The following is a 27,014-nucleotide window of genomic DNA, read 5'->3' on the forward strand; positions in this document are numbered from 1 at the left end:
TCTTTCATTCTTGTTCTCATTCGAGATTACATTTAAAATATTTTTGTAATTATTATAAATCAATTAATACTAGAAATCGGTCATACCAATGTATAATCGACATTGAGATTGATTGATTTTTATCTTTATTAAATTTTTCGATTTGCTGTCGAGTATCTACCGGAATTATGAAAAAAATTTTCTTCATAAATACACTTACATAATAATAAATTACTAAAACTTTCACCAATACTTTCAAAAAAGCTAAAGTATGCAGCTTTAAATCGAATCCATATTCATACAATAGAATGAGAAAAAAAAACAAAAAATTAAATATAAATCATGAGCCACTGTATAATTAACACGAGAAAGAGAAATCATAGTTACGGAAAATAAAGTTTAATAAAAAAAATTCACACGTTATACGAGGAATGTTAAAAACATTAAATTATTTGACAAAATTTTGCCTTATATTAAACTTTTTTAATTGTTCTCATTTTCTTCAGGATCTTTCAATGTAACAGCTAAATTATCTCTATGAATAACGAAATCACAATCTGCATAACCCAATTTTTCTCCAATTTCGCCACTTTTACATCCCTTAATTAGAGAAATTTCTGATGAGGAATAATTCACCAAACCTTTCCCAACTGTAATTAATTCAACAATTTCTTTTCCATTCTCATTAACATGGTGCTTTTCAAATACTAATTTAACAGCTTGATTAGACACAAAACTCCCTTCACATTTCACGATACCGGCCGCAAATAAATTACTTTTATGTCTCACTGCTTTTACGGCACCTTCATCAATAAATATAGTGCCAGCTGTATGTAATCCATGTAACACCCACCATTTTTTATCCATCATTGGATTGTCTTTGGCTATAAATCGTGTATGAATAGGGATTGATGATGAAACGGAAGAATTTGGATTTACGTTTGATAAACTTGTTACAATTGAAATTATATTTTTTGGTGCTGAGCCACGACTTATAATTGTTGTAACTCCAGCAGCAGTTGCAAGATCTGCCGCTGCAAGTTTTGTTACCATCCCTCCAGTTCCCAATGAACTTCCAGGTGTCGAAACCACAACTATAAAACATTTAAGTAAATAAGGAATTATAGTTTAAAGAAACAGATAATTAAAATATTATCATTCAAACCTCGTTCTTTCAAATCTCCCACATCTTCAACCACTTTGATAGGCTTTGCGTCAGGATTTTCTCTAGGATTGTCCGTATACAAACAATCGACATCTGTCATCAAAAACAAATAATCTGCATTTACCATACCAGCTGTTATGGCGGATAGAGTATCATTATCTCCAAATTTAATTTCCTATAAAAATATCTAGAGTGAAAAATCATTTAAATTTCCTCTTTTTTTTTTGTGATTTTTGCATATAACTTACGCTAACAGAAACTGTATCATTTTCATTGACAATTGGAACAACTCCCATTGCTAGCAATTCAGTAAAAGTATTGACAGCATTAATATATCGAGTTCGCTATAAATAATGAACAATAAACAAAAAGAACTAAATTAAAAATAATTAATTAAAATAAAATATTAGGTAAATAATATTTTACATTAGAAAGATCATGACGAGTCAAAAGTATTTGTGCAATCGGTTGATTAAGTTGACTAAAAAGATCATCAAACATTCTCATTAACCTTCCCTGACCAACCGCGGCGACAGCCTACAATAAAAATAATAGAGTTATTGTAATGAGAAAATACCTGAATTATCAATCAAATCTGACATTTAGAATGTTACCTGGATTGCAGAAAGTTTTTTGGGCTTTTTATCCAAATCCAATCTTCTTAAACCAACTCCAATAGCTCCACTTGAAACCAAAACCACTTTATGGCCTAAAAACTTAAGCTTTACAATAGTTTCAACCATTAGTGAAAGATTTGATAATAAAGGCAAATTCGTTTCTTCATCACATATTGATGAAGTTCCAAGTTTTATTACGATTGTTAACGACTGTGATTTTCCTGTTCGAGGATTTTTATGGGACATGGTCGAAAGATTTTTAAAATGATTGATGAGTAAGGTGTATATATATATATATATTGTCCGACGATCATCCGCAGTAGATCACCCCGAGGATTTTTTGATCTTTGTTACAGTTTTCTTTCGCAGTAAAAATGAATAAACGGTGATTATTCAAATTTCTAAAGTTTATAAATAATTAATTTTCAAAGAAGCTAATTCATTTTAATTATTTTGAAATTTATAAATCTAGTAAAATTCTTGATTTATCTCATGATACAACAATTGTTTCAAGAAAATCATTATTCAATGAACAAGATGATTTTAGTGATGATGATTTTATAGATGATGTAAAGATGAAATTGTTTGAAAGATTGAATAGTGAATTTGTATGTATGGATGGTATGATTTTATGTACATATATGTATTTGTTGATTTTAGAAAGAAATTTGTCCAGTTCTTGACAATTATTTCTTATATAAAATTCTTTAAGATGACAATGAAGAAATTGAAGAAGAATCTCACAAATTAGACAATGATGATAACGAACAAAGTATGAAATAATTAAATCCCCTTTTATTTCTGAATTTAAGAGAAAATAATTTTCTTAGGAAAAATGTGTGGTATTTAGTATTTCGATTATTCGCATGTGGTCCTCCTTCGAAGATTTCCCTTGAATCAAAAGAGATAAGAGATTATAATGAGTTTGTAGAACAAATGCTAAGAAATAAAGCTGATAATGATGAATCAAGGTAAAATAAAATTGATTCATAATTCATTCTTTACAGAAAGTAAATTGTGTTATTTTATGTTCATTATCATAAAAAGAGATAATCCAGATCATATGAAAAGAATAAATTCGGTAACTTTTGAGCAAATTATTCAAGAGTCAAAAATTCCCTGGGAACGTCATTTAGTACCAAATAAAGTATTAAATGTTCCTTATAATTATGAAGAACAAAGAGTTAAGCCAAAACGAAGGAAAAGCAAGACGAGAAGAGATGCTGAGAAAAAAGGTAATAAATAATCATATAATTTAATATTAATGAATTATACTTATTTTTAAATAATTTTATTAAAGGATTAGTTAAGAAAAGAATTCATGGTGGAAATTGCCCTGGTTGGCCGACAGGTGGTAAAGGATATGCATATGGGTGGAGGTCAAATATTGGATCGTTAGAAAAAATTTGTATATCATCTAAAAAAAATTTGAATTTTCGTGAAAAGAGAGCAAAGTCTAAATAAATGAAAATTTTCTAAGTAAAGTTTCTTATTAATATGTGTATAAAAGTCGTTCAATAAAATTGTAAAATTATATGAACTTTATTACTTATACAAATTACAGATTTACATTAATATATTAAAAATTAATAAGATCATTAAAATATAATTTAAGCATCTAGAGCAAGAATCTATAATGAATGTACCACGGAATACAGTGGTCAAGTAATCAAGAATTACGTGCCAGAAATCACCTGATTTAATAGGGTGGGATTAGAAAAAAATTTTGTACAATAATAAGTTTTCACATATAAATTCATTATCACTCAATAGGTTAGATGCTTGTTAGTAATTCCTTGCGTAATTCTTTAGCAGAATCAGAAATATTTGCTACAGGATCTTTTTCGGCAACAGTAATAGTTTCCAACAATTTTTCTTTAACCAATGAAGAAAGTATTAACGAAGTATCTATAAAGAATGATTGTAATTAATTGAATGTAAAATAACACAATAGGAAAATCCGATTGAATAATTGATATTTACCTTTAATTTTATCAACAACTTTCTTCAAAGTATCAAAACTAGCGGTACGAACTGCCACGTATTTGGTGTCTGATAATCCTTCTTTCAACCCTTCAAATATACTATTTAAAGTTTCTTCTTCAAGCGTTTGAACATGTTGTCCACTGAAGTCCAATTTTTCAATAAATTTTTCAAGAGATTCTAATGCACACAAACGTACATTCCAAACATTTTTGCCAGATTTTAAAGAACTTGCCAATAATTTACCAAGTTCTTTGGAATGTTGTACTATGAAGAACGATGATAAAATTAAATATAATTTATATAATTTGTAGCTTCAATATATATATCAAAAAAGATATTTCTTACTTTGAACTTCTTTTTCCTTTGGCCAAACTAATCCAAGGCATTTCATTGCACTTGCTTTGACCAATAAAAATAATGGTCTTTCATTTGCATCATCTTCATCCATTTCATCAGGATCTTGTTCACCTGTCGCCAATTCGGCTAAAAAATCTTTGACTTCAGGATAAATTACTAACGTATCACTATAAGTGTCAGCAAATTTTCCAAGATTATCAATACAAATACGCTTGTATTGCTTATTCGCTTTTTTACTTTCGCGCGCAAGAACCTAAAATTACAAAAAGTTAAACATACGAAGAATGATAATCAAATAAATATGATATATTGAATTATAAATACGCTAGCTATAATGTCTAACCGTGCACGATTTTCGTCATTTTCAAAATATTTTCGACAAGAAACAGAAGCTGTTGTCAACGCTTCAACAAGAGCTTCTTTTCCAGCCCAAGTTCTTCCTAATAATCCATCCAATAATAATGGAAGAACTTGTTGCATATATGGCATCAGATTTTGTTCTAAAAATAGATAAGAAAATTTTTATAATTTATACAGTAGATATACAAACTACGGGAAAGAAAATGAATAATAACCTATTGATTTGGCAACATCAGCTATTGTTAATGCAGCTTGTCTTTTAGTAGGCCATGAAGGTGATTTCAATAATGCCGACGATAGAGAAATCAATTCACTTAAATACAATTTAATTGTTCCCATAGATCCTTCAAATTTATAATAGGATTATTGGATTTGAAAAATTATCCTTTTTAACAACCAATAATGTCTTACCAGCAGTATTATCTTCCCAAACATCATCCCACACACTTTTTATGCTTGAATCAGAATCATGCTTGCCATAATAAGTGAGCGGCAAAACCTCTACATAGATTCTTTTTAATTCATCAGATGCATGCTTTGATATCTCAAGCACCGTAATTCCAGCAATAGATCTAATTTCTCCTTCTAATTAAAAAAAAATAGGTATAGGATTATAACAATAATTCATAATTCATAACAATTCATATTTAAAAGAATCGTGAATATTTATATATACCACTATTTTCACAATAAATTTTCTTCAAATGTTCAATAAACTTAGCCAAAGTGTTATCAGAAGTCAAATGTGCGACATAACCAACAGCAACAGCGTATGATTTGCGAACTGCGGGTGAAGTATCAAGAATTGATCCACTTAGAACTTTCAAATAAGTATTAGCATGAAGTCTTATTATTTCAGCTTTTTTAATACACATTGACACTAAAAATCTTGCACAGCCGGCCTAAATATTTTTATTAAAATCATTAGTAAAAGAGAACTTATTTAGTTTAAATAAATAAATAAATACCTTTGTTGGTAAACCAATTCCCTTACGTATAAGTTGAAGCAACCTAGGAGTTAAATCCTCTATGACTTTTTCATCAATATAATCAATACAAGATTCAATGCCCTCCATCATTGGAGACATTTTGGTAGCTGACAAACGAGTGTTTTCAAGCTATAAGGATGGGACATAATATCGTAAGTTTGACCATGACGAAAAATAAATAAACAAAAATCTAAAACGAAATACAACACAAACCTGTTCTTGCGTGACATCATACTTTTCGACATGAAAACTTAAATAATCTATCAAGTACAATTCACTTAGTATAAATCTAATTATATAATAATAAGAAAAACTTGCAATAATTATATACTCATGACTTGAGGTTCCATGCTGGACAAACTTTCCAATAACTTATCAACAATTTCTGTAATATGCGGTTTCAATAATTCTTTAGCGGTTTCGCAAATTTTAAGAATCGTTGTCAAAGAAAATTTGCGAACATCTTCGGCATCTGATACTAGTCCTTTCGATAATAGGAAAGGCATTATAATATTCATAACTTTTTGCCCATTTCCAACAGACACATTAGCAGGATCACAGTATTTCACCGTAATTTTTGTCAATGTGCGACAAGTTTTAAATGCTGCTATTCGTACACTTTCCTAGAATAAATGTTAAAATGTTAAATGAATATCAAATTAAAAAAAAAATAACAAAATATACAAACTTTGATATCATCCAAGGCTCTAAAACTCATATTCCATAGATCCTGTAAATATGGTTCAAGTTGTTGAATTTGTCTTCCTTGTAATAAATCCGTCAAAGCATTGGCACTGCAAAAAAAATAATGTTTTAGGCAAATGATTTTGAAAAGAAATCATAAACAAATTAAACCAAAACGCACCTAGATTCTCTAGTTCTCCATAATCTATCACCAAGCCCTTTGAGTAAATCTTTAACAATTACATCAAAATATTCATCAATAGCGTTCTTTGGATCTTTCACCAAAGTTCTCCAAATACTTGTCATAGCTTCATTTACTCTAGGGTTAGGGTCATATTGAAATCTATATAACCTAGGTATTAAATCTTTCAAATATGGTTCCAACTCCTTCTCTGCTTGAGCAAGAATAGATGAGAATCCAAATGCCGCTCCCTTACGTGATTGCCACATAGCATTATGACTAGCTAGTTGCATGAATTTGTAAACTAACTCCGGCTGGTTCATATCAGAAGCCAACGAAAGAATAGACTGATAAGTTGAAATGGCTGATCCATCAGGAGTTTGACCAAGTGTACTTGAATCAAACAATTGGGTATCTCGATCTATTGTTTCCTTTGGACGTTTTCCCTCACTAAACATTTCGACAAGAGAATCGACAAGCCGTTCTTTCATCTTTTGGTCTCCTAATTCATAAACAAGACCAATACCCTTGGAAGCAACTTCCTGAGTAAATTCTTTAAAAAAAAAGAAGATAAGGCCTTCATTTACTTGTTAAATGTAAATTAAAGGAAAAGATAAAAAATAAATACCGTCGCGATCCGCCAAAAGAAGAGAAAATGCTCCATGTATTCTAGGCAATGTAGCCTAAAAATAAAGTGTATGTATAAATGTTTGAACCTTTGCAAGAACAATAATAAATCTAATATATTGCTTTCACATTACCTTAACCATTTCATGTTTAGAACAGAATTTTACTAAACACAACATCCAAACACAAACAGCTTTTTTCGCTGCTGTCTTGTTTGAAGGCAACAAATCATTAAATATCTTGTTTAAAACTCCTTCCATCACAGCATTGTCAATCGTCATAGATGGAGGTGGAACATCAGCAATATCCAAATATAGATCCATTTCATTACTCTCCCATCCCGCAGTTATACAAGTGATTGACGCGCCAATCGTAAAATGAACCTCTACTTGTTTATTAATAGTTGTTGCTAGGTCATAGAATAATGATAAAACCTTTTCTGAATATGTAGATTCTCCAAGTGCAATATGACCAAGTGCAGTAATAGATGTTTCTTGTCTCTACCATAATTAAATTATTTTAATCAAATATAAACATTTTTCAAATTTTATAAACAATTATAAACATACCTTAACATCTTTAGTGGTCTTAACAATATTAATTAATTTCTCCACAATATTTGTGAGAAAATCTGCACCAGATGAATTTTCACCGATCTTGTCTTTTCCTTTATCGTTGATATCTGAGAAAACTGATAATAAAGTGTATCTACAAGCCTCACTCAAAGATTTAGATGCGCCAATAACACGCAAACTTGTGGATGAATCTAAATCTGAAGCAATCAGTTCAATTACTTCTATTATAAGATCTGGTGATACCATAGATTTAAACGTTGTAGGATATCGATAAGTCATTCGACCAATTATATATCCCAAAGCAAGGATACTTCCGTGATGATAATCGGATGTCTATTTAAAATTTAAAATTAAATATTTTATTAAATTTCAAAACAAATTCAGTTAAAAAAAAAATAATAAATTCCAAACCTGTCGAGAACGATCTTTTGCAATCGTCATGAATTCCTTTATTAAATCTTGAATGATTGTGCACCTCTCGGGACTATTTTCTAACTCACTTGTGCTCACTATACCAAGGACGTGGGCCATGGAATTACGTACTTCAAGCTTTGTTATACTCAAAAAGGTCTGTAAAATAAAACGTGTTAATATATGAAATTTGTATCAGTAAAATAAATTTATATATAGAGACTGACCTTTATCCAGCTAATTCGATTTTCATAAGATCGAGAAAGAGAAGATGGTCCAAGAGATATTAGTTCCAAAAGACACGATGATGCAGTAGATTGCAATGATGCGTCTTTTATTTTAAGAGAATGTTAATATCAAGTAAAATAGCAATGACAATAGAATATCATAAGACATGCATTTGCTCACCTATTTGGCCTTTGTTTGTTAACCCTTTCTCAATCAGCCCAAGATATACATTAAGTGCTCCACTATGTTGAGGTTCGTCCAATTCCATCTGATCCGTCATTTCCTGATCAGCCTTCCATTGCTCTTTTATCCAACTTTTAACTCGTGCACGTACATTGGAATCAAATAGTTTATTTTCACCATCAAGTTCATCAATTAATTCATCAACTAACACAGTTGGATCTGCATTTACAATCATTAAATTTCTAAGAAATCGCAAGATATTAATATAAACTTCTGTACGATATCCCGAAACATACTTTTTTCCAGTAGATTGGCCAGATTGTAAAGTATGATTAAATTGTGCAAAAGATGATGCATCTAGAACCATAGTTGAAGGTATGGCTAAATTAAATTTAGATTTAGATTGATCATAATTGAGCTGTTCGACTTTCTCTGTTCGTTGAATCGATTTATTATTAATAAAATTAACAAATTCCAAAAATGAAGGAATTTTAATTTCATCATCCGGCTGATTTGGATAAAGTTTAGGAGCTCTTGAATTAGGAAATGCTAAACCACGGGATGCCATCTCTCTAACTTCTAACTTTTCATCAGCTGAGGCAAGAAGACAAATATATCGAGAGAGAACGTGAGAAAATGGAAACAATGATACTGCATATTTAACAGCACAAAAACGTGCTTGGTGTCCTGGCTTATTATAGTAAATAAACGATTAGTTAATCAGGATAAACTGAAATACGATAAATTAGACTTTTAATACCTTATCTATATTCTCCTCCAGAATATTTTCAATAGTTCTGATAACATCTTCATTAGCCCAAGTTTCAACATCTTGATATGCCTCCACCATATTAGATAAAGCCTCTTGAACAGATACTTTAACATTTTTCGTTTCCATTGTGACAGCTGTAAAGAAGTTCGCAAGTACAGATAAATCTTTACGGAAAATCTCTGGAACTGTTGTCATAAGTTCTTATTATTAAAAACGTTAAATATGAAAAATTTTCACAAAGTCGAGAAATTATAAATACCTCGTCTTGCCAGCAAACTAACTGCCACATAAGCAAATCCTCTCAAATCCTCTTTATCTAGTTTTAAGCTTTCTTTATCTAACGTAAACATTAAAATTAGAAAATCGTTCGATCCATAATTAATATAGTAATTATACGATATATACCATGTTCATTAATAAACTTTAATAGTCCAGATAATAAAACTGGAGCAACGGGTTTTAATCGCGAGGAATCACCCTAAAAATAATTTTAATGTTTTTAGTATTTAATTTTTTTTTTTAATAAGAACTCGTTCTTTTAATATTACCATTCTTGCTATCCATTGAACAAACCACATTCCTTGATTTTGCAATTTTGTATTTGTTGTGGGACCTTAACGATCATAAAGAAATGATAAATATTTTACTAATATATATTTATAATTAAATAAGAAGATTGTTTATTTTTCTTACCATAAAGACAGTCAAAAGAAACTTGAATCATAGCAGGGAACGTGTTGGCTGCTAATCTGGATTTACAGAGATAACCCATAATCTTATATCTAAGAGATTGAGAAGCCGGATGACGCAATGTCTCTTGTTGACCTAACAAATCAATTTAATGACTCATCTGAAACCACTAATATTCATTCCCTTAAAAATAAATGAAGCATAATATACCTTGTTTTGCAACAGACCCAGGATTACTACCTTGATATAAATAGTATAATCCATCCACAACCTGAAATTTGATTAAATATTACATAATTTAACTACGATATAATCCTTAATAATTAACTGAAAGATATCTTTAAATACCATTTTATCTTCCATATCTGGTTTCTTCATTCTCTTAAGGCCATTTTCACCACCACCAACAATTTCATGAGAAGAATCACATGATGCAGCCAATAATATTAAGAATTTCTTAAAATGTATACTATCGGGTAGCGAGTCTGGTAATATTACAGAAGAATTAACAAATCGAAGAATTCCCATCTATTTCATGAAAGAATTATTAATAAAATATACATTTTTTATATTACAAACAGAAAGTTAAGACTGACCTTAATTGATATTAACTCCGAATTTTTAGAAGCCCATTGTGCTTTTCCATCATTAGTTACAAACTTAACGGCATTTGCACTAAGTCCTGGTGGAACAGATGGTAATTGAACAGGTTGGGGGTTTTGAGAATCTTCTAGTTGTCTATATGATAGTTTATTTTATGAGCGAATCACATGATATAAACACGTAGCTTTAAGATTGATTGTCTTACCCAGTGGCAGGTCGCTGATTTTGTTGCCTAGGCTGAATAGGTGTATATAGAATAACATCTAAGAATGATTCTAGCAAAAATTTAGCATCATCAGGATGTGACGTAAAATTAATCGGGTCAAGATCAGAAGGCGACTCCGTCTCTTTTGGTTTATACTTTTGCAATACCTATCAATAACCGAATAAAAACGTAAATACCTTTTTTTTAATTAAAAAAAAAGACAGTTTAACATATTCTTTTAATTACCAAAAGTATAATATGCATTAATGTTTGCTTTTGGTTAAGAGGCTTTGAAGCAATGCCTCTAATCAAACTTGGTAGGTTTGTGATTTGTTCCTATGCAAAATATAATAGAATCTTTGAAGCAACAAAAATATTTCCATCCAAGAATTGTACTCATTCATACGATGAAAGAAGAGCGAGTTACCGATATTACCTCCTTACCTCTTCCGTTAATCTATCATAAGCCATTTCAAGGTACATAATACCGAAATTCTTAACAAATATTGATTTAGTAACCTTTTCTGTACAAACAAGATCCAAAAGAGGGACTAATGGAAGTTTGATGTTTGTTTTAGGCCGAACACGTTTGTTAATGTGAGCTAAGATGCTCATTACCTAATCAAAGAAAGATATTGAGTATTTCTTTCTAATAACTCAATTAAAAAATTTCTCTAACCTTTGTTTTCACAACTTCGTGTGGACTTTCCAGCTTTAAAAGAACAGGGCTTAAAAAAATATTAAGAGTCTTTTCTAATTGCTGATCAGTTTCTGCAAGAGCAAATCGAAGCTCCACATTTTCGAGTAATTCTGAAATTATATTAATAAATTTTTTATTAATTTTAAAATTGAATCAATTACTTTTTCGGAAAAAAATCTAACCTATTTCTTTTTCTGCCATTCTATCTCTTACGTATAAGGAAAATAAGAAAATAAGCAGTAGTTTTTTAATATATTAATTAACAGTATGTAATTGATTAAATTTCGATGATCGTGAAATTTTTTGCCGTATTTATAAAAAAAAAAACCGTCGATCTGATTGACAAAATTGCGTAATTCATTTTGACGTTATAAATCTATATAACGCGTAATATCAGAAAATTTTTTTTCGTAATCACTATCGTAGGCAAATTACGCATCCCTATCCCTTGACGAAATCATTTTTTTTTTACGATGAAGATATCTACGATATCAGAATTAATTTTGAAATTTTCGCAGAAAAGAAATTTAAATAACTTTTCTCAATATTTTTCAATAAATAATATACGTTCTTCTGATAAACTTTTATCATTATTTAGAAGTAAACGTATTTTTACTCGTTTTGTTTCAAGCACAACCCATTCTTATAATCAAAATAAACAAAAACACAAATTGAAACCTCAACATGTTTTAATTTCTAATTATAGTTCTTTTATTAACGAATATATAGAAAAGCCACCATATAATAATTTTAAAGATTTATTAAAGATATCTCCATATTTTTTGCTTAATGGAGAACAAATAAGGCTTCTTCAAGAGCCAAAGGAGTTATATGAAGAACTAAAGGTAATCAATTATGCACAATTTTTTAATTTACAAATGTTTTCTAATTTAATTGTTTTCTTTATAGTCCCAAATACTTGTTGCTAAAGAGCGAATTTTTATAGCTGCATTGTACATTGGCTATAGTGAAAAGGATTTGGTAAAATAATGTAATTTGGTTGTTGTTGTTATATTTTTAACCATAGTAAATTTTTCGCTTTTTTAGATTATTTGACAATTATTTGTTTATTAATAGGTTAATACACTGAGAATAGCAATAAAGAAAACCAAGCAATTGAAAGTTCATATATTGCTTGATTGTTTGCGGTCTACACGTACTGGTCAAACACCTTCAGATAAAAGTCCTGCATACCTTCTCTTACCACTTGTAAAAGAGTTTCCAGATCAAGTAACAGTATCTTTGTATCATACCCCAGATTTGACGGGGATTTTGAAAAAATTTATTCCTCCTAGATTCAATGAGGGGATCGGATTGATGCATATTAAATCTTTTATTTTTGACAACAATCTATTATTAAGTGGGTAAGTGTAAATACTTTATTTTATTTTTTTTCTTAACACACGTTAATCAAAGTTTTGTTAAATGCTTTTAGCGCCAATTTGAATCATGATTATTTTACCAACAGACAAGATAGATATATGTTATTTGAAAACACACCATCTTTGACAAATTATTTTGCAGATCTTGTAGAAACGGTAGCGTCTTTTTCATATAGATTGAGCCCAACTAAACTTGTAGATGAGGATTCTTTTAAGTTGGTTTTAAAGAATTATCCAGATCCTGTAACACAAAGTACTTTATTTAGGGAAAATTCTTCTCTCATCATGAATAATTTTATTAAGAGATGGATAATACATAGCATTGAACAAGATCATAATTTATCTTTACAGAAGTATGATACGATTGTCTTTCCGATTATACAAATGAATCCTTTATACATTAGACAAGATGAGCTTGCAACATTTATTGTTTTGGACGCAATTTCAATGCATGGAAATAAAATTAATGTTAATGAAAATAAGTTTTGCAGAGTATTTTTTACATCTGGATATTTTAATTTTACTCAAAGTTATAAAGAAAGGGTTCTGAATGCTAGAGCAAAATTTCAATTATTGGCCGCTTCACCAGAGGTACTTTGTATGGGAACATCAAAATTATAATATATATATATTTATAATTCATTCATATTATGATTTTAACTTGATTATAATTTTCAAGGCAAATGGATTTTATAAATCTAAAGGTATCTCAAAATATATTCCACAAGCTTATACATTTTTAGAAAAACAATTTTATTCGGATATTTGCCATTATGGAAAAGAACATTTAATTAAAATACAAGAATACAAGAGGCCAGGATGGACTTTTCATGCGAAAGGTGTGTTATTAACTACTCTTTTTTTTGATTTATTCATTACGCCATTCTTATAATTATCTTGAACCAGGCTTGTGGTGTTATCTTGATGGAGAATCGTGGCCAAGTCTGACCATAATTGGATCCTCCAATTATGGATATCGATCAACTGAAAGAGATCTTGAAGCACAGGCAATCTTGATAACAGAAAATACACAATTGAGAAAGACAATACATGATGTAATTATTAGTTTTTAACCTTGATTTGTTGATAAGACAGTTTTATGATATTGCTAATAATTTAATGCATCCATAGGAATTGGAGAATATGTCTAAGTATACTGAAGAAGTAACGAAGGAAACTTTTCAGCAAATTGATAGAAAAGTTCCATATCTTGTTGGAGCTGCAACCAGATTAATTAGAACAATGTTATGAACATGATTGTTTTGATTAGTTGCATGAGAAATTGTTTTTGCAAACAAAATAAATATATCTTGAAGGTTAAAAGAATAAAAATGAATAATTATTATTACCGTTTTTTATTCTTTTCTCACTATGGTAGATATTTGAAAGTATATGTTCGAGCTATAAGGAAAAATAGATGTCTATTTACACGTATTCATACGAAATAACGAAAAGAAGAGATTATGGTTGATCTATTTATTACCGATTTATATAATGCCGAATGACAAAAAAAAAAAGCTTTTCAACTTTTGTTATAACGTACTTTTAAATATTCTTAAGAGTATAGATTTATGAGTTTACGATTTCCAGAATATAATATTTGTCGTAACATTTGAATTGTTTGTAAAGATTTTTATTTGGAAATATACGTCGTAAATATTTTCCATTATTAGAATAGAGATCTTGTTTAATGTAAATACGATATTTTTAGAGATCTACATTGAGTAATGTCAAAATGTCACGTGTTTTTACAATCACATCTTTTTTTTTTAAAAAAAATCTACGTTGCCACGCTTAATTGATAGTATGCATACATTCCATCGTTCAATTTTTCTAGCTTCTACTTTTACAAAATGCAATAATTATCCATCTTTACTTTTAAAAAAATATCAAAATAATCTAGTAAATATTTCTAAATTTACAACTTTTTCAATAGATACTCCTAATGAAATTTATAAACATACTAAGTTTAAATTAAAATTTGATCCTAAAGAAGTAGAAGAAGAAACTCTATCAATTTTACTTGATCCTCAAGGACCTTATGCGGAATTACCAAAATATAAAAGAGCTCCAGCACCAAGAGGAGTTGATTTCAAAAAGCTAACAAGCTTGGAAAAATATGTTTTTTCTAATCCTTATGGTAAGAATAAATTTAAAATTTTTATAATTTTTTCTCATATATTCATTCATTTATCTATTTAAAATATTTATATATATATTTTTCTTTTTATCTAAATATAAGCTTCAATAATTGGATCACCAATTCGTCAATGTATTTATCATCAAAGATGGTTTCCTCAAGGTATGTATCATTATAATAGTTATAATTTCATTCCAAAATCGTTAAATACATTAGATTTTAAACTTTCATTTAATTTATAGATTTCTTGGTAAGGTTCATAAGAGCTTATGATAGTGAAACATCTTCAGTATGGATCGTACCAGATTTTAGGGAAGAAGGTGGTTCAAAAAGACCTGGTAAAGGTTATTGGATAAGATGTAATGCTAAAATATTACAGGATTTTTTTATGGAAGGTAATTATATCAAGAAATTTTTCAAAAAAGAAATTTGATTCTTGATTTATTAATTTATTTATTTAATGTATTTATTTATTTATTTATTTATTTTTTTTGAAAATAGGTAAATATAAATCAATTGATAATAGAGCATATTGGAGAGAAGATATGCATGAACATGTTTGGAATTTACTTGTTGAAGATTCTATATTAAGAATTGATAGGATTAATGAAAAGTTGGGTACAATTAAATTTCCTATGAAAAAAGAGGAAGCTTTTTTACCCATTATCAAAGATTCAGATCATTATTATGTAGATTATCATAAATCCATTAGAGGTTTACAATGTGTATTGGTGCTTGATGACCCTTCGGATAAGACGATTGAAGAAGAATCGGATAAGAGTGAAAATGAATATTATAATATAAAATCAACGAAATTAAAGAAATCAGAGGATTCTTATATACCCTTAAAAATACCTTCAAATCATATTTGTTCATTGAGAAAAGTAACTTACAATAATAACTATGTAACTCAACATATTCCATTTTATTATGTTAAAACTATCTGGGGTGATGAAGGAATTAGAAAAATCAAAGAATATGCTCAATTGAAAGAAAACCAAAATATGATTGGTATAATATGTATGCCGCATACTAAACAATTTGCTATATCCTTATGGAAATTGAGAAATTTTTGGCAATAAAAGAGTTTATTTGTATTATCGAATAGTTTTCTTATTATCAAGTAATGTTTTAATAATAAAATAATTTTATTTTCCGATGTGAATACAGTATATTGTACGTAACCTAAAGACATCTTATAGTTAATCTTCTTTTTATATGATCAATATCTTCAAAATAAACGATCCCACTTTTCGTTAGAATTATGTTTAATATTTTAATATGCCTAGTTAAATTGACATCTTTATTGAATAAAATGACTTAGTATGATATTTTCATCAAATTAAGATTATCGGATAAATATGAATAACTCAATGGCCATTGATTCATAACGTATCTACCCGGTTTCGGATGACTTGTTGAATACTACTAATTTACAACAAGTCCGACCAATCACGTGCAAAATTATCACGTGACTGAACGGACTACGCTCTGGAGTCCGGACTAAGAAAATTTTCTTGTTTAGTATATTATCTCAATAAACGTATCAATTTTAAATTCACGTCAAAGGATGATTTAATTTTTTTTCAAATCTGCGAATGAAAAAAAGTATTCTAAAACCAATTGTGGATTGTTTTCATGTTTTCCGCATGAATCTTACTTTTTTTTTTGTACAGTGCATTAATCGGTGATTACTGTTAAGCATTTCATTTTTATAGCTACCATAAAAATCTGTGATCTCAATTCCCGAGAGATTTGCTGTAATCATAAAACGATCGATTCTAAAGTTTTATGAGAATAAACAAGACAAATGAAAGTGCATAATATATTCGGATCAAGGTGCGAACGACACACTGCAGTAAAGGTAAAGAGATAAAGTTAAAATAATTCTTATATTTTAAAAAATATATATATCATGTATACGGTATAAATAGAAGGTACGAAATTTATTAAGGAAAATTAATATATTTTATTCATCTATTTATTTATTCTAAGTTTATTCCCAATATCGACATATTTTTGCTGAAATGGGTAACTACTATCTATTAATATTTTATGTTATTTATTCTGACTCTCCTCACTATCCGGAGAGATGACGTCAGTGTCGGTCGGAAGTGGTAAGTGCGAATATTTTTGATAATAATTTGGAATTGCTGCAGAATGTTCTGAAAGTGGAGGTTCATATGAATAATGTCTTGTATTATATGTCGAAGACGACATATATAAAGCTGTTGAAGGACTTTGTGGAGGATGTTGAGGTAAAGGACTTTGAGGTGGAGGATGCCGAGGTGGAGGAAGAGGAAATTGAGGGCGAAAATATATTAATGAACCTCTTTGATGATTATCATCTGGAATTCTTTCCGATAATTCTATGGCAGGAACCTCATTATGTACATTTTCATCTATTGAAGGACGTTGAGATTGATTTTTCTTATCTTTTTTATTTTTTGAAAATTTCCTTTGTATCAATATTACTATACTACCACCAACGATAACAAAGCCAATCATGATGCCTAATATAATTGCGGCAATATTAATAGTACTAGTATTTCTCTGGGTGTTTTTAGTTATAGTTGAGGTTTGTGTCGCAGCCCTTCTAGGTGTAACTGTTGAAAGAGCTGGTAAATTCTTATTATGTTCAGTTATTGTAACTATTTCAGTTAATGTTATTGGAGAGGGAGCAATAAAAGGAGCTGTTGTAATAAAAGGACTAGCAGACGTCGGAATAACAGAAGGTATAGGCAAAGATGGATCAGGAATTTCTGGAGAATGAGAAGGTACGGAAGGAACTGGAATGAAAGGATCTATGATTATTCCTCGAGCCCTTATATCCCCTTCATTTTCTTCTCCTTTCCTTGACATTATTTTTTCTTCCAAAATGGTAGAAAGGAAAGGGAGAAGGTAATGATGAAAGGAATTTTAGTATTATATGTAAATTAATAGAACATAGAAAAATAAAATAAATGATTTCGATGATGAAGGATTTAAATATCATGAAAAAAGATCACCGTAAAGAATATAATATTTTATTTTTTGCCATATATGTAACTATTTAAATGAACCTAAGCGTTATTTTCTTACTACTATATGATCGCTTAATTACTAATTATTTTGATAAGCAAAGAAAATTGAACGAATTTGGAAAGTAATCTATACCATACCAATAACAATCAGATTTGGTGACACGAGGCTAACCAAATTTATTACCAATATTTTACCCATTGAAGCATAACTGATAAGCATTGCTAAAATAAATTCATTATACTAATAATTAACGGCCAAGTTTAAGATGATCATGATTATACTAGTTCAATGCTTGTACCAAGGTTTTGACATTTTGTAACATGCTAATGGGTAAGGTAGGTCAATCCAATCACATTTTAAATTGTCTAATATTCTATTTTAAAATGATAACTGCCCATCCCACTTCGCATGTTTCTGCGGAGTGGGTAACCTTATGGACTCTTCACTCGTTCAAACCACTGATCCTTGGAATGGACGTATCCTTTCTATCGACCTATATAACAAGTCCCTCAAATAATCATGATAGACTTACCCATGTCTTCACTTCTCTTTTACTATTTATTATAATAAAATAACGGCAAAATAAGTCGTATACTAGCCATATTGAAAAATCGGACTAGTGGAACGAAAGATATCGATGAAAATTCTTTTTCCTTAATTGTAATCGTAATATTTCGTAATATTTCCATCACATATTTCATCCACACCATAAATCCGCCTTATTCTTTATACCATTATCCAAATCTTGAATGTTAGTTCCGCTTCAATATCTTGGTATTACATCAGATACATCAGAAGGTACTAAACTACGTTATATGCTTTCACTTCCGATTTGATGCCTTCTAAAGCATGGAAGATCAAATATAAAAACATTTACTTTAGTATATCGTTGCTTGATACATTGAATTTTGAACGCGCTAATCTTACATAAGCACAATGAGTAAATAAAACCATATATAGCGTGAGTGATTGATTAACTTTGAGATATTTAGTCTCCGAAAAAAAAGAATTACATAAAAGAATTACTCAATTTTTAATAAGTTATCGTAACCCATAACCCATATAACAATAGCATGTTAAATGATTGGTAAATTACGCGTTCGCGTAATATAAATTATAAAAAAATTTACGTGATAGTTGCGCCAAGCAAGATAAACGGTTATGATTTCCCGATCATTTCCCGAAGTCATTTTTCCGATTGCTCATTTTCCTGAACTGGATCATCTCCCGAAACTTCAATTTCACTAATATTAATATGGACATTTTTACTAGATTAATAAAAGATGTCTTTTTAACACATTTCATTTTGACTTGGTCATACAGTGCATAAAAATGATTGAGATCATTTGATTACAAAATTTAAAATAAAATCACATTAATTAACAAAATATATACAGTATATATACGATTAATGCAATATATGAACCATAAAAAAAAATCACCTGACCTACTACGCAATAATTACTGAATTATTATTTAATAACTTTGATAAAATTCTTGACGTCATATAAATACATATATTATATAATAAACTAAAAAAAGTATAGTCTGGATATTGAAAATTGGGATTCTGGAAATTGGAGTTTCAGAAAATGATCCAGTTTGGGAAATGAGCGTTCAAAACCGGAAAATGGTACATTTATACCAGCAAATGGAACTTTATACTAGACTCTGCTTTAATTACAGTATGAGAAATAAGCTTGTTGCAGAGATTGATTAAAAAATTATTATTTATAACGAAACATGACTTCACGACAAAAATGCTTTACGCTAAATCAAGAAATATTTTAGTTAATAAGATTATCCTACAAATTGAAATTCACATGATGCCAATATTCAAATCATATGATTTTTAATTTTTTATTGTCGGGATTGTCGGTACTCGTCTACTCGGGTTACTCGGCTAGTCAGGTTATATTAGAAAAGATATATAAACGTGACATATATATATGAGTACCCGACAATCCCAACAATAAAAATTTTCAAGTGTCCACTATATTTCGAATTTTGCTGTAAAGGGAAGTTTTGAATTCAATATATGGTTGACCAGGTATAAAATGATCTTAAATACATTTCAATATTAAGCACAATATTAATTAGTAGAATTATAAAAATTTCGGTAGAGATTTTATTAAAGAATTTATTTTGAATATTGGATATAAAGCAATAAATCAAAGAGTAGTTAAATAAATTTTATTTGGGAAACCAACTTAAATTCGAAAGGCGGAATTAAAAGATAAAAATAATACTGTAAATCATAAAATCACTATTATCAATTGTCACTTGAGATAATTATTTTATTTAAAGTTAAATAAATTTGATTTTGCTAAAGTAAAAATTTTTTCCGCTAAGCATGATACAAATTAATGTAATTCACCAGTATTATTCCATCCATCAATAGACGCGTCCTTTAAAATCCTATTTTTACTAAAATTCTACTTTGCGATAGAAATGTCAACTCATCATGATCTATCATTTGACATAAAAAAATAAAGTGAGTGAATACTGTAACTTATGGCCGATAAATGTTATATAACATATAGTATATACTATTTTATTTTATGCAATTAATAACTTAATGTATTATACAATAAATAAATTGCTATGATAATTAATGTTCTCTATAATGAAATATATATATATATATATATTTACAAATTGTTTATAAAAATTAAAAAAGTAACCGATAATATAATTAATATACTTAAATTGGCGCGGCCTACTATTAAGTATACCTCATACAATAATACAGTGCATTGATTTCTGAAGTCTTATATAAGACTTTTTCGTCCTTCAGGATTTCCTTGTTAAAGTAACTTCGAATTTATCAAATGCACGCCGGTTATTTTCAAAAGGAAGATTCGCTTTTAGAAATAACGATTCTTTTGTCTTCTGTCCAAGAATGATATCGTCCACACGATCTAAAATAGCTGATATAAGGATGGCAGCCAATGTTGGAGCAAATTTATCGGCAGCTACACATTTTAATTTACCATATGAAAATGGTATATATGCCTTATTCATTTTATTGAAGAACCGCTTAGGTTTAAAAAAAGTCGCATCTTCTCCCCAATTTTCAGGATCACGATGAATTTTTTCCACATCAATGGTAACAGTATTATTTTTTTCGTCGACTCTATGAATATGTCGTGTTGGAGGATATAATCGCAAGGTTTCCTGAATAATACACCATAGTATAGAAGAATCATTCTTAAGTGTAGAGTGGTTCGGTTTCTTTAGAAAAGTTTTGACTGCGTCATCAATTTCTTTAAAGTTGAGTTCTTTGTTGTCATAATCTTTTTTCAATGAGGGGCGTACTTTAATCTCCAAAATGGAGTATAGGACAACTCTCCACATTGTTTCATACGCGGGAATTAAAACATTCAGAGGTGATTCTAAGTCATCAGCTAAAGAATTATTTGTAGCTTCTGAACAAAATACGTTTGGAAAATGCTTTCTAGCAATTTCTGAAATTTTCTTAATCACGTTGGGAGTTTCACTAGCTTCGGATGCTACACTACGGAAAAGATTTTTGAGCTTGCTTTTGGTTTTCATTATTTTTTCAATATTTTCCTTTGTATGATTGAGTTCTTTGGATTTGAGCCAAAGGTCGTTGATTATACCCGGAGCAATATTAATAACTTTATCAACGTTTACATCCATCCCTAAATAACCACATAGTACAACATTTAACGTTATTTGTTGAATCCAGGGAACGATTTCAACAATACCACCCTTATCTAAATTAGAGTAATCGTTTACAGCTTTAAGAGTAATATTTTTAATCCTATTCCATCCTCCATCATTTAAATCAATCGATTTAACAATAATTTTACGGAAGTCTTGGTGATATGGTCTATCCGAATTTGTAAAAGGATTTGAAATCCCAAAGGTAAGACCCAAATTCTGATTTGATTTTACTCGAGAGTCAAGACTACTGGAATTAAGAATATCTTTAGCCTTTTGAACGTCACTAATTAAGATACGTTTAGAAGGATTCGCGAATAACTTTTTTTGTTTAAAAAGATAGCAAAGGATAACAACCACTGCAATAATAACTAGATAACTCATGTTGAAGTAAGTGAAAATGTTAAAATCTTCATATTCACTTTTAGCTTATTTATATTTTTTCAAATAAAACCTAAAATGGTCAACTAAGAATCGTAATTGTTTCTCAATTTGGAAATTAAATTGAAGCATCGGAAACTTCTTAGGTGAACTCAATATTTAAGAACTTCTACGTGTAACTGGAAATCAATATGTTTTTGGGAACCAAAATGGATATATGAATATAAAAATGGAAATTCAATGACAGTCGTGAAAGTTTCTCCGGGTAATTCGGTGAAAATGAAATAACATCCGTACTCCGAAACAATTATTATAGAATTCTGTTTGTTTTTATAATGCATAATTAAATCATACGACCGGAGTAATGATTCATTCAAGTTATTAATTCGTACATATATAGGTTAGATTCGGCAAAACACAAAGAACAACTACTTTTTCTTTTGTTTTTTTTAATTTTGCCTTATTAGTGAACAAAAAACAAAAGTAAATTTAAGCGTAATAATTATGATTGTACAATAATAGAACGTTTATGAGCTGTTTTAAATACAAAAAACTCAAAACATTGATATTGTCGTGATTGATTATGTTGATAATGGCGGTAAAAATCTAAAACAAGAAACAAGAACAAAAAAAAAAAGATTTCTAATTATATTTTAGTTATTTATATTTATATATATCTGATATGTACAATAATTTAAAACTACATAAATGATTGCGTTATATCAAAGTTTATCGTAACATTATCCATAATTAAAATCAGGTTCTTCGTGATGAATATGACGTATACCGACCGGGTCACCTGGACGTATTCAGTACAACTTCACAGGACCCGGAAATTTCCAGTTACATCAACTTCGTGTAACATGATTTTCATAAAAAAAAAAAAATATTTTTCTTTTGTAAAAATAATTATGATAAAGAAACAAAAAATATTTAATTGTATTTATCCTATATACTTTAAACAGCGAAAAAAAATATTTTTTAATCAAAATTCTATAACGAATTTTCGTCTATTATCATCAACAAAAATTTCTAATTTTAATTTTACTTTATCACCATATAATAATAATAAATCTTCAAATCAACAAAGACCACAACAAAATCGTAAACCTCGTGATGAAGAAATTAAATCACAATATATCAAATATGTTAATTTAGAGGGTCAATTACAAGGGACGTACCCATTAAAAAAAATTTTATCATCCTTTGATAGAAAAAAATATTGGTTAGTTCAAGTTTCACCAGATAACGCTGCTTTATCGTCAAAAAATCCTTTACAACAGCTTTCCCAAGAACGTCGTCATCAAGAACAAAAAGAAATACCAATATGTAAATTAGTTTCTAAACAAGAATTATATAAAAAAAGTAAACAAAAACAACAAACTACTCCCCATATATTGAAAAAAGAATTAAAATTAACGTGGAAAGTGTCACCAAATGATCTTACACACAAATTATCTAGATCAAAAGAATGGTTGGAGAAAGGATATCAACTTCAGGTGGTTATTAGTGATAAAACTAAAAAAGATCGGTATAATCAAGCTAATAAAGATAAAACTATTTTAGACAAAATTTTAAATGAATTAAGCGAATTTGCTAAGGACATTAAAGAACCTAAATGGATTGATGGTAGTGTTACAGTACAAATTCAAGGTAAGATTAACGTTCACAAAGATTTTCCTACCGGTGTTGATTGTGATGTTGATGATGTTGACGATAGTGCTATTGACACTAATTTTGCCTTGGAGGATGTTAAGGAAAAATAAACCATTTATACCATCAAATATTTTAGGGATGTTTTTAATTAATAATTTTGCAAGAGAAAATTCACTAGAAAAAAGGATCTAATATATTAGAATAAATAATTACTTGTTTTTAGATTTTAATTTAAACTCCAATTCTTGATAATAATAATTAAGATTTCATAAAATAATATATATATTAACTAGTACTTAAATCTGAACATGATATAGATGATTAAACACTTTACATTGACTGTGATTGTATCGATCTAATGAGTTTTCATTAAAAATTATATGATGTATTAGTCCAATGTTTCAATTAACGGAGTTTTTGTAAGTTAATACAAGTGCCGTCTGTTATAACGACACTTTCGGGCCATGAGATTTTTATATAACGACATCCAAAAAATGGTATGTCGTCATACAATAATATGTCGTTATAATGAGATGTCGTTATAACGGCGGTACTTATAACTATCATTGCTAATTTGTAATAAATCCTTTTTGTCATTGTTGTTACGAAATAAATATTTATCGTACTAGAATAATGTCCATAAATTGAGATTGACATTTATTTCAGCAATAGGCCTATTATTTTAGAAGATTTACGACCGATTTCAAGGGACCGGCTCTGAAACGAGTTGTCTTCAAAATTATTAGCCAATCAAAATCATTGATCATCATTCAATTCATTCATCATCGTTTGTTTAAACTTGATGCATTTTATTTTATGAGAGCCAAAGTGAGCCGATGAAGAACCGAAATAGAATCGATGAACTGGTCTCTATCCCTAGTCCTACTATACAAAAAATTGTACTTTGGATATCTGAGCTGGATATTCATTCTCTAAATCGATTACTGTGGCGTTATGAAAAATAATTTTGTCATTATGAATGAAAGTAATAGATAGGCATATATGGAGTAATTGGATGGAACTCCCATTTTATGGGTAATCACTCAAGATTTTTGCCACCCTTTAAAATTGCTCCTCCATTTTCTTTTCTTTATTTTTCAAATGATTTTTTAAATATGTATAAAATGAAACATTAATGTAATGAGTTGTTGACAAACAAATTAAATTATAAATCTTTAATCAATAATAAAGTTATAACATTAATGCACTTTCTAATGAGATCTTAGTTCTAAATGACAAGTTTGGAGAAAAGAAACATGACGTAATAATTAATAGCATTAGTTAATCGAGCTTATACTACAGAACTATCAGATGTTACACTTTCGACGGATATGGCCAATTTATCTTGAATAGTTTCATATGCTAAATGACAAAATAATTCTTGATTAGTTTAGATATTTCTGCATATAAATTACAATAAAACTTTTTTTAAAAGAACTTACATGATTGTTGATTTGACCCCATATTACTTTTCGTGACATTGCAATTACGAAGCAAATCACCAAAGTCATGAAGTTTACTACCTGAACTTTTTAATAACGGTTTTAGTTTCAAATTGCGCCTCACCACACTAGGATCAAAATCACAATTATCAAAAGATAGTTTGTACTTTTCACTGAAATATTCGTGAAGTTTTGCAGAGGTTGGCCGGGCTTCCGGGTTGTTATCCCAGCACTGCTCCATTAAGTACTTTAAAGTGTCTGGAAGATCGGGTGGAATTGTCGGTCGAATACCGCTGACGATATCAATTGCCAAGTGGCAATCATGCACTCGGTCGTGAAAAGGTGGGAAACCAGTCAATATCTCGTACATTAACATACCCAAACTGTAAATGTCAGCTTTCGGGGTGAATCTATCAAGACGCAACACCTCTGGGGCAATATATGGTAGATTGCCATAGATGCTAGTCGGTGGCTTGTCCGCTGGCCCGCACAATCCCAAATCAGAAATGAACCATTTTGTATCAGAACGGCGCAACACGTTACCAGAATGAAGATCACGATGCACTAAATTATTATCGTGAATTTGGACAAGTGCTGAGCAGATACATCGGAGAATATTATAAACTTCTTTCGCTGTAATCGAGTACAAATTTTCCTGAATATAGTGATACAGATCACTCTCCATTTCCACCATGACTAACATAAAGTCATCGCTCTCAGGATCCCGTGTTACACCACAACAATGAACCACCTGACATCCGTGTCCACGTAAGGTAAGATGCAACGTCAACTAATTATCATACTGTCGGTTAGCGTCGCACCTGCACCAAGTATAAAATTAAAATTCGATTTCACTTGATAAAAACCTCTTTGAAATATTTCGTATCAGCTATGCTTGAACCCTCAAGTCGTTTCATGATGACTTTATAAGGACCACTTCGTCCAAAAGTACGCTTCTCGTTGTCAAATTCTTTCATATATCCTTTCGTCCAGATCGCAGTATAAATAGTCGCACAACCACCTCTGGTCTTGTATTTCATATTTTCGAGTTCTGAAAATGGAATCCATTCCTGTATCCAACCAGGTAACGGAAGAATCATTTGAGATTTCCTGATGGCTTCATCAATTACTTCATTCCCAGATGACCAATTTACAAACTCGGATTTTAGTACATCACGCGAACAGTGCTCGCATGTATAATTTGTATATCCAGACCGTCCACACAGTGCACATTTATATTTTGGGCCCTTAAGAAAAAGCAAGTTCCGAAAATCCTTATCAAATGTAATTCGGCGTTTGGTTTCAACTTTCTCAGCAACAGTTAATTTCTCATGTTGATCGATGATGTATAGCTGATGCTCATATTTTTCATTTAGATCATTGCCTCGTGCAGCGAATCTCGATTCATAAAAGACGGTTGTAATAAGTTCATGGCGTAGCTTGTTGAACTCTTTACAATATAATATTCGAACTTAGTATCAGATGATAAATGTACAAAGTACTTTTTTATTTAAAGAACATGTAATTATATTAATCACCTTCATTTAGATTATTCTCATCGATTCCTATTCTCTTTTGTTGACGTACGGAGGTATTTTGGTCCTCTATGATTATTTTAACTTCTGCAATTTCATTTTGTTGCTTGCTTAACTTATTAATTGAATCTTTCACACACTTGGAATAAAAGACGATTAATAATACTGTAAGTAAAAGAATTGAGCCTGAAACGACAAAAACAATTATAACGGATGTTAATATCATTGTATAAACGTCCAAACAAGTTTAATTTACATAAAAATGAGAGTCGACATTGGGAATTCTCACCAGATACAAACATATACGTGGTACCGCAAACAAAATTCAGTTCCATCTGTTTTCTGCTTTTAAGTGTTGATCATGACTCATGAGATTGTATCACCAACCGGTAAATCGGTAATCTGAAAGATTTTCATCAATTGTGGACGTAATTTGTTATCTCCAACAAATCCAC

At 29.7% G+C, this 27,014-nt stretch overlaps 9 protein-coding genes across 11 annotated transcripts; 4 read left to right on the forward strand and 5 right to left on the reverse strand.

The window, feature by feature from the left end:
* Positions 1–364: 364 nt before the first annotated feature.
* On the reverse strand, positions 365–2,018 carry OCT59_006407 (uncharacterized protein). The gene is made up of 5 exons (XM_025313903.2): positions 1,759–2,018; positions 1,571–1,681; positions 1,393–1,488; positions 1,145–1,319; positions 365–1,073 (listed from the first exon to the last, which is right to left on the reverse strand). The coding sequence occupies exons 1-5, from the start codon at positions 2,005–2,007 to the stop codon at positions 463–465; spliced, it is 1,242 nt and encodes a 413-aa protein (XP_025186429.1). The 5' UTR covers positions 2,008–2,018; the 3' UTR covers positions 365–462.
* A 110-nt stretch (positions 2,019–2,128) lies between these two features.
* On the forward strand, positions 2,129–3,255 carry OCT59_006408 (uncharacterized protein). 2 transcript variants are annotated; one of them, XM_066141245.1, is made up of 6 exons: positions 2,129–2,146; positions 2,234–2,373; positions 2,474–2,533; positions 2,612–2,732; positions 2,809–2,996; positions 3,062–3,255. In XM_066141245.1, the coding sequence occupies exons 1-6, from the start codon at positions 2,136–2,138 to the stop codon at positions 3,223–3,225; spliced, it is 684 nt and encodes a 227-aa protein (XP_065998054.1). In that variant the 5' UTR covers positions 2,129–2,135; the 3' UTR covers positions 3,226–3,255. The 2 variants fall into 2 exon arrangements, with proteins under 2 accessions (XP_065998054.1, XP_065998053.1); XM_066141244.1 differs by having other exon boundaries at positions 2,129–2,382.
* OCT59_006409 (uncharacterized protein) lies at positions 2,538–11,513 on the reverse strand (the record flags this gene model as incomplete). Its single annotated transcript, XM_066141246.1, has 32 exons — positions 2,538–3,669; positions 3,745–4,011; positions 4,093–4,357; positions 4,429–4,604; positions 4,680–4,808; positions 4,876–5,049; positions 5,141–5,366; positions 5,433–5,582; positions 5,667–5,713; positions 5,785–6,076; positions 6,142–6,247; positions 6,319–6,871; positions 6,947–7,001; positions 7,080–7,445; positions 7,515–7,853; positions 7,932–8,090; positions 8,159–8,262; positions 8,340–9,033; positions 9,103–9,299; positions 9,374–9,451; positions 9,520–9,592; positions 9,663–9,727; positions 9,808–9,939; positions 10,015–10,075; positions 10,153–10,332; positions 10,401–10,542; positions 10,613–10,779; positions 10,859–10,948; positions 11,049–11,069; positions 11,132–11,230; positions 11,292–11,422; positions 11,495–11,513. The coding sequence occupies 32 exons, from the start codon at positions 11,511–11,513 to the stop codon at positions 3,536–3,538; spliced, it is 5,691 nt and encodes a 1,896-aa protein (XP_065998055.1). The 3' UTR covers positions 2,538–3,535.
* A 272-nt stretch (positions 11,514–11,785) lies between these two features.
* On the forward strand, positions 11,786–14,411 carry OCT59_006410 (uncharacterized protein; the record flags this gene model as incomplete). Its single annotated transcript, XM_066141247.1, has 7 exons — positions 11,786–12,157; positions 12,222–12,293; positions 12,390–12,676; positions 12,748–13,285; positions 13,374–13,533; positions 13,601–13,749; positions 13,826–14,411. The coding sequence occupies 7 exons, from the start codon at positions 11,786–11,788 to the stop codon at positions 13,943–13,945; spliced, it is 1,698 nt and encodes a 565-aa protein (XP_065998056.1). The 3' UTR covers positions 13,946–14,411.
* Positions 14,412–14,500: 89 nt separating this feature from the next.
* On the forward strand, positions 14,501–15,936 carry OCT59_006411 (uncharacterized protein; the record flags this gene model as incomplete). Its single annotated transcript, XM_025313907.2, has 4 exons — positions 14,501–14,834; positions 14,937–14,996; positions 15,077–15,229; positions 15,336–15,936. 4 exons carry the CDS (start codon positions 14,501–14,503, stop codon positions 15,914–15,916), a joined length of 1,128 nt encoding a protein of 375 aa, XP_025186433.1. The 3' UTR covers positions 15,917–15,936.
* Positions 15,937–16,892: 956 nt separating this feature from the next.
* On the reverse strand, positions 16,893–17,696 carry OCT59_006412 (uncharacterized protein; the record flags this gene model as incomplete). Its single annotated transcript, XM_025333565.2, has 1 exon — positions 16,893–17,696. The coding sequence occupies one exon, from the start codon at positions 17,694–17,696 to the stop codon at positions 16,893–16,895; it is 804 nt and encodes a 267-aa protein (XP_025186434.1).
* Positions 17,697–20,651: 2,955 nt separating this feature from the next.
* Positions 20,652–21,929, reverse strand: OCT59_006413 (uncharacterized protein; the record flags this gene model as incomplete). The annotated part of the gene is made up of 1 exon (XM_025313908.2): positions 20,652–21,929. One exon carries the CDS (start codon positions 21,927–21,929, stop codon positions 20,652–20,654), a length of 1,278 nt encoding a protein of 425 aa, XP_025186435.1.
* An 896-nt stretch (positions 21,930–22,825) lies between these two features.
* On the forward strand, positions 22,826–23,961 carry OCT59_006414 (uncharacterized protein). 2 transcript variants are annotated; one of them, XM_066141248.1, is made up of 2 exons: positions 22,826–23,425; positions 23,493–23,961. In XM_066141248.1, exons 1-2 carry the CDS (start codon positions 22,838–22,840, stop codon positions 23,502–23,504), a joined length of 600 nt encoding a protein of 199 aa, XP_065998057.1. In that variant the 5' UTR covers positions 22,826–22,837; the 3' UTR covers positions 23,505–23,961. The 2 variants fall into 2 exon arrangements, with proteins under 2 accessions (XP_065998057.1, XP_025186436.2); XM_025313909.2 differs by having other exon boundaries at positions 22,826–23,961.
* A 771-nt stretch (positions 23,962–24,732) lies between these two features.
* OCT59_006415 (uncharacterized protein) lies at positions 24,733–26,785 on the reverse strand (the record flags this gene model as incomplete). The annotated part of the gene is made up of 5 exons (XM_066141250.1): positions 24,733–24,944; positions 25,025–25,110; positions 25,192–25,814; positions 25,891–26,474; positions 26,563–26,785. The coding sequence occupies 5 exons, from the start codon at positions 26,783–26,785 to the stop codon at positions 24,874–24,876; spliced, it is 1,587 nt and encodes a 528-aa protein (XP_065998058.1). The 3' UTR covers positions 24,733–24,873.
* Positions 26,786–27,014: the final 229 nt, after the last annotated feature.

The sequence above is a fragment of the Rhizophagus irregularis genome, chromosome 14 (assembly GCF_026210795.1).
Source record: "Rhizophagus irregularis chromosome 14, complete sequence".
Classification (NCBI taxonomy): Eukaryota; Fungi; Glomeromycota; class Glomeromycetes; order Glomerales; family Glomeraceae; genus Rhizophagus; species Rhizophagus irregularis.

Coding starts and splice junctions, on each gene's coding strand:
- OCT59_006407 (XM_025313903.2), bottom strand. CDS start 2,007: ATGTCCCATAAAAATCCTCGAACAGGAAAATCACAGTCGTTAACAATC. Junction 1,682..1,758: donor AAAAACTTTCTGCAATCCAG/GTAACATTCTAA, acceptor TTTTTATTGTAG/GCTGTCGCCGCGGTTGGTCA. Junction 1,320..1,392: donor ATGATACAGTTTCTGTTAGC/GTAAGTTATATG, acceptor ATATTTTTATAG/GAAATTAAATTTGGAGATAA.
- OCT59_006408 (XM_066141245.1), top strand. Junction 2,374..2,473: donor ATTGAATAGTGAATTTGTAT/GTATGGATGGTA, acceptor AAATTCTTTAAG/ATGACAATGAAGAAATTGAA. Junction 2,534..2,611: donor CAATGATGATAACGAACAAA/GTATGAAATAAT, acceptor TGTGGTATTTAG/TATTTCGATTATTCGCATGT.
- OCT59_006414 (XM_025313909.2), top strand. CDS start 22,838: ATGATAAAGAAACAAAAAATATTTAATTGTATTTATCCTATATACTTT.